At 39.5% G+C, this 7142-nt stretch overlaps 1 protein-coding gene across 1 annotated transcript; it reads right to left on the bottom strand.

Moving 5' to 3' along the window:
* Nucleotides 1-2089: 2089 nt before the first annotated feature.
* Nucleotides 2090-4379, bottom strand: tmem53 (transmembrane protein 53). Its single transcript, XM_051396866.1, has 3 exons — nt 4104-4379; nt 3809-3912; nt 2090-3670 (listed from the first exon to the last, which is right to left on the bottom strand). The coding sequence occupies exons 1-3, from the start codon at nt 4156-4158 to the stop codon at nt 2969-2971; spliced, it is 861 nt and encodes a 286-aa protein (XP_051252826.1). The 5' UTR covers nt 4159-4379; the 3' UTR covers nt 2090-2968.
* Nucleotides 4380-7142: the final 2763 nt, after the last annotated feature.

Raw genomic sequence — 7142 nt, 5'->3', positions numbered from 1 at the left:
AGATCTGGAGACCCCTAGTGGGGGTCCTGGCATACGTACTGAGCGTACTGGTATAATGTATGTTGTGTAGTAATGCTCAAACCATTTGCTGTCTGTATTTCTTATATTATTATAAATACAATGTGCACCCTTTACAACAGTATTTTGCAGTACTTTGTATAATTGTACAGTTGTAGCATTATTGAAAATTGGCACCACTTTGGCCAACCATTACAGTTTACAAAATAATCTAAGGATATAACACATATAATGTACATATAATAAAGGGAGTTTTTAATGATAAGTACTTACAGATACATCCTACTTGTGCTTAAGTGGAATTTTCAATGCAACATTTAATTGTAATTGATTATTTTCACATTGTATTATGTTCCAGTACTGTCTAAAGGTGATTGTGTTTCTCAGTCACAAAAACATAAAATTCCAATCATGCAGATGTTTCTTAGGTCACAGTAATACAGTCTGCGACACGTTTCCTTTATGTAAATCAATTCGGCAAAGATAGCAGCTTTGGTGTGATTCATAGTAAACAGGGCAACCACTGAGGACTTCCTCCATCCCTGAAACAATGCAGGAGACCACCAGCAGGATCACAGCAGCCTGTCTCATATGCACTCCAGTAAGCGATGTTCATCTGTCTGTGCCGATATGTAAACTTCCCTCTTTCTCCCTTTCCTCCGAGCAGCTCTACATGATACATGAAGTGCCAGGGCCAGGCCTGGCGCAGAGACAAATGCCAACTGCTCGCTGTTCCAAATGTCAAGTCTGACATGTTGTAGACATTCAATAACCATCCCTGCTGGACCAATTCAGAGCCACGCTCTTCAAACAGTCCCTGATGTCTCGTGATGAGAGTGGAGGGGGAATGGTTGGATTTGATCTGCCTCTGGGTATGATGAGATCACATAGACACCTTGCCTTGATGTCTTTCTTGCAGTGAGCCCTCTAGTGGTCAAGTTAATAATATACACAAAGTGAGTCCTCCTGATTATCAGCAAAGAAACAATATCAAGAGATAAACTGGAGTTAAAATAAAACAGCCCTCATGACAAATAAAGAAAAGAGTTGCCATAAACTTTCCCCAATTAAAATAATAAAAATGCTTTGGGCCTCTGTTTTCACAGCACCCTGTCCACGGTTCAGCATTGTAAATGAGCAATAAAAGCAGGACTCCCTAACATTCACTTTACATTTTAAACTAAAATATCAGCTTTGTAGACCAGTATCACCAAATTTTGTGGCTAGTAGAGAACACAAGCATGAAAACTATCCACAGTACATGTGTACACTAACACATCCATGGCACATTTTTAACTCAATACAGAAAATGGTCAAGATGGATAAGATGGCTAAATAATATTGTTATATTGAAAATGGCTTTACAAAACAAAAACTACAATCTGACTGATATTGGTCGGCTGATATAGGCCCATTGCATTGTTATCCAGTATGCACCGATATGACACTGGTGTCACTGCACAGTTTATCCAGCAGAGTGCACTGTGATTTACAGTACTGTGGCTGGCAACGCAGAGTAAAAGAGAAGAAGCAGATCTCAGCAATGTCAACTATAATCGGTTGACAATGTATATGTCAAAATATTTAACATGTTAAAGAATATTTAACTTAAATATTCTTTTAAGAAAGCAGCCTTCTGAGTACCTTAGCATAGTTATATCGGTGCACAGTCCACACAGAAAAGGTCTATTTTCATTCAAGCTCAAAATTACTATATCAGCCACCATATTGGTAATGTAGGAATTTTTGCCCTCTAACATTCCGATGTCTTTAACATTCCATGTCAGTTGTACTCTGAAGAACTCCGGTCAGAATTAATCACAAGTATTGATGCATTAGTATTTAAACATACAGAAAAGAAAAATATCAGCTACTTTGGTCATTAGGTTGCTGCTACAAGCATTTCTGAATATTATTGCAATTTGAACTGAATTTCGCTTTGTTTGGAAGCCATCTTTCATCCATATATTTTAGATTCCCAATCAAGGAATCTGTTGGAACAGTTTGGACAGCACAACCTGACTGAAATCATTCATGTGGCAAATCCACACCAATAAATACTCGGACATACTTTTCTATGAGTATTCTGATTTATTAAAAGGCACATCAGTTAGAAAGAACATATAGAACAATAGTTGTGCTGGACATATACATTCATTGTCAATCACCTTTTTCCTTGAAATAAATCAATTGTGTATCACATGTTAGGGTCGCGTGTACAATTTCTGGACCAAGAAAATATTCAAAAGGCATTTACTGTTTAAGGCAAAAACTTCTAGACCTTTTTATTTCAAAAACAAACATTTGATTAATCTTTTACATTTTAGACAGTTGCCTTCATTGTAAGCACCCTCATGTGATCTCATTTTAATAACAGTGTGAGTTTAAAACCATAAATACATTGTACATTTTATAAATAGAAGATACAGATTATTATTTCCCAATACCCAGCCTCAGTTTTAGAATCACTACTACTAATCTACAATGCATCACATTACACAGCAATATTAAATACCATTTAAATTATCCTAAAAGGTTCAAGTTCCAGTGTATAGCAATCATTTGTGGTGTTATTTTTTACATAAGGTATATGACTGTTCCAAAAACATTTGAGTAGGCAGGGTTAGGCCTTTGTGCCTCACACTTTAGGGGGTATAAGAATTACAGTGTTTCATATGGGTGGTTATGCAGACATGGATTAAGTGGCGTACACCTAGACCACATTTGTGGAACCTTCCCATTATGTGCACTGGGGCAGAAAAACATTGCCAACATCTTGCACTAGCTCAACTCAAATTCCAGCAGTCTGGCAAAAACTTTCAGCCTCGTTTTCAAACCGATTTTCAGACCACCGAGAAGAATTACGTCGTCTGAATTTCTTCACTTCTCTTCAAAGGAAAAGACTGCTTCACAGAGGGTTAGCAAAAACCTGTGAGTTTCTCTCCAAGTTTCACTGATCCTGAACCCTCTGTCTCTTCTTCACCACCGTCCCTTCAGCGTCCTTCATGCAAGCAACCAGGAAGTCGCGGCACTTAAGAGCATACTGCTCAGGAAAATCCCGGAAATGACCAACATGGGGACTGGAAACAAAATCAAAACTGTCCACAGGGACGCTTTTCTGCATCAGGGCCCCCACAAAGAGCTCGATGTCCCTGTGCCTGATCACCTGGTCAGCTCTGGAGTACAGGTAGAAATGAGGCCAGGTGGGCGGACGGTCCTGCACTGCGTCGTAATGGTTCTTGTGGATGTACTTGGTCAAGGGGTACAACACGACTCGCAACAGGAAGACAGTCACTGCAAAAAGGGCTAAGAGGATGTACCTTAACACGGGACTTATTTTGGGCCCGAGGGTGCTGGTCAGTGCACGCAGGGCCCCGCGAACGTTCCCACTACCTGGGGCACTGTCCACTACGGCCCCAATTACACACAGGGAGCTGAACTGTTTATCATTGTGCAACAACTCTACAATGTAACGGTACAGCATGAAGCCGCCATTACTGAATATGTGAAAGAAAATAGGACTGTTCTCCACCTCATAGTCATAGAGGATCTCCAGCAGCTTCAGGGCCGTACTGCTCAGCTCCTTGTAGCCAAACGACTCCGAGATGAAGACCGTCTTCAAGGGGGCTGTGTAGCGGATGGTGACACATCCCTAAAGGTGAAGAAAGCAAAGAAAGAAAGCATAAAAAGAAGTAGAAATATGAGTTGCTGACAGGTTCGTACCACTTCTACAGTGCTGCCAAATGGACAAAAGAGTAAGCAGAGTGTGTTATACTGGATTCACTTGGACCTGTTCATTGTAGATGGAGCTGTATTTGGAGAGGTGTCTGTCTTTGCAGCCAGCCCAGCCCAACAGGATCACAACTGGCTCCTTTGTCCCCTGCCAGTGCCTCTCTGAAAACAAACCACACGATGACAACAGCACGTTTACCCAAAGCTGTCAACGGCAAGCTAAGCTAAAGGAAGCTAGCAGGCTAACGGTCAGCAGAGTGACATTCCCACGGCTTCCTTGAGAGATAAGGTTAGCGTGTGTGCGCTAAGCTAACTGAGGGTTGAACACACAGCACAATGAAAGGGATGCTCACCCGACGTCCCCGCGTCTGGGAACACGATGTTGTAGTCTATTTCATCGTCTGCCATTTCTGTGCTCGAGAGTTCTCAGCTGTTGTTCTCCGCCGGGGATGTTTGGTTCATTTGTCTGTTGTGAAACACAACGTTAGACGAGCTGCAGGGCGCTGAGTGTGGCAGAGCCAGCTCTAAACAAACCGTTACCGCACACTACGGACGCAGAGGTCGGTAGACTGTCGGTAGACTGTCACTGCACAGCCCCTCCCCCTACCGGAGCGTTTCTTCTTCTTGGTGGTGATGAACAGCCGAGAGCGTCCAGCTAACGTCTCAATACCGCCCCCCCTCTGTATGATGGTATATTCTGTCGCTCTGTAGCAGGTATTCAATTTAAAGGTCCAGTGTGTAACATTTAAACAGTGTTGGGCTACTTACTCAAAAAAAAAAAAAAAAAAATATATATATATATATTATTCATTACTTATATAAAAATATAATTACTTTACTTACTACTCCCTGCCAACAGTAATTAGTTAACGTTACATTACTAATTATATTACTTTTCTGCTACTCCCCTCAAAATAATATGGTAATTTTGTCCTTCACCCCCCAAAATTCAGACTTACAGTGAATAAAATCCAGTTTTGTTTGTTAAAATCAAAGTAATGGAATATTTCCAGCTGCTGAATGCTGCTAGATTCCTCCACGATTACAAAAATGAATCCAAGGATTTAATTGGATTGTTGGATTTCAAATCAGGAGAGGGTGACAACAAAAGTAATATTGTAAGTAATTGTTTTTTGGAGAAGTAACTATAATATTTTTACAGTAATATTATTACTAGTAATGAGTTACTGCTCCACACTGCATTTAAGAGGATCTATTGGAAGACACTGAATATAATACTCATAGGTAGTAGTGTATAATCACCTGAATTTAAAGGACTCATTGTGCTTTTGTTACTTTAGAATGAGTTGTTTTCAATTACAGTCCTCTTCCATGGAGTCCGCCATGTTGAACTGCCATGTTTCTACAGTAGCCCAGAAGGGACAAACCAGACACTTGCTGTAGATAGGGCATTTTGCTTCTCCACACAGCCTGTTCTCATTCCCAGGTCGACGTCAGCATTGTTCAGTTAGTTGCAATCTGCAACTTCACCGCTTGATGCCACTAAATCCTACACACTGGTCCTTTCATGGACCATGTTTGTCCATATTTCTGTTCCATGAAAAATATAAACGCAAACTATAAATATAAATAATGAAGCTGAAGCATTGGACTGACTTAAATGATGTGAAAATTGTGTCTGTGTGGGGAGCCTGTGGTGCTATTTGGGTAGAGGCCTACATCTGTATGATAATAATATTTGTTTGTTTGTTTTAATCCAGCCTGCATGAACCTGGTAATACTGAGTAGTAAGTTACTATCTCCAAGCAAGAATTATTCAAGTCAAGGTATCACTTTTGTAACAACAAACAAACACAGTATAAAAGGAAAACAGCCACATAATCCTCCCAGTGAAGATATTAGAAGAACATATAAAGTTGATAACACTTTGTATTAGGTTATACACATTTGACATTAACAAGTTGCTTATTATTGGTAGCATATTTACACAGTTGTTATTACCACTACTGGTAAGTATCAGACGTATGCTTATTAAGCCTTTTTTATTTATTTTGTGAATATGGTAAGGTCTTGAGTGCGGCCAAAAATACCCCAACATTTCTGAGCAGATATGATCTCAGATCAACAATCTGTTGATACAGAGAGCGTGTTTGCTTCTGCAAGTTACAGGTATCATAAATGAATGAACAAGTTACAAACGTGTGTTTACAGACACAGGAGTTTCTAACAGTCTATGAAAGATCACACACACCACCACTATTCACACAGAAGTCAAATATGTAATATCATTAATTAGAAATAATCTCTCTGTCACGCGCAAGTGTCACTTTTTATCTGTGTATATGGCTTGTTGCTCAAAAGGTTGAATAATTATTATTCAGACGTTTAAGCCTCAGTTCACACCATTAAGGCATATTATTTCAAAAAGGCACATTATGCCAAAATATACAAACAGCATTTATCAATCAATGCACAAGTTAAACTGTCCATCTCTTGTACTGTGGCTGTTAACAAGCTTTTGAAATAAAATTTCCTTCCATTTGTTTTACATACAGGCTCGTCATTACTGATTGCATTAGAATACTGTAGTCAGAGGACATGAGTAATGATAATCTGAAATGCTTACAGTGGCTTGTCTTGTGCAAGAGATCTCTGTATTCTAATGAATCATGTTGGTGTTGAGGTTAACAACACTTTCCTGTCAGTTCTTGTTCTTTTGACAAACCAGCAAATAAATGAAAAAGTTTAAAAAGTTAGAATAAAAGTGGAATGAAATATCAATATTCTCCAATTTACTATAAAGGAGTTTAGTTCACAGTATAGTATGTAGACAGTTTACAGTGAAAATTTCTATTTTCACTCAATTCAAATCTGTCAATTTCTATTTTCACTCAATTCAAATCTGTCATCAAAAACTATTCATAAGCATTTGTGGGTTTGGACAATTTCAAAACCTGTGCCATGGTGGAAGACTGTGAGTCTAGAGTGCACTATAAACCCATACTCACCATTTCTTATAGGCATACTCCAGATAGGACGCAGTGAGCCGGAGTTCCAATTCAGTGACATATTTGGTGTCATAGATGCCAGCGGGAAACATCTCAGAGAGGTCGGCTGTGAAGGTGGCCAAGCGCTCGGGCAGATGTGCATAAAAACTCTGGAAACACACATCAATTGCAAACGCAGTCGTTAAAAAAGTGCATTATGCTATGAGAATGGCATGAGACAAGAAACTCAGTTCCTGATGTACGTCAAGGGTTTCCATGACAACATTTAGACATGAATTAGCCTGTAGGCCAGCACTTCAACCAACCAACTGGTCCATTATTATAAACTCCAGATTGTTCCACATTTACAGATCTGAGTTTGTTTGAATCACTCACTAAAGAGAGCAGAGTTACCACACGCCCTGTTAGTATACATTAGCATCC

This window comes from Dicentrarchus labrax, unplaced genomic scaffold (genome assembly GCF_905237075.1).
Source record: "Dicentrarchus labrax unplaced genomic scaffold, dlabrax2021, whole genome shotgun sequence".
In the NCBI taxonomy this organism is placed as follows: Eukaryota; Metazoa; Chordata; class Actinopteri; family Moronidae; genus Dicentrarchus; species Dicentrarchus labrax.
This window is presented reverse-complemented; position numbering and strand designations above follow the sequence as displayed.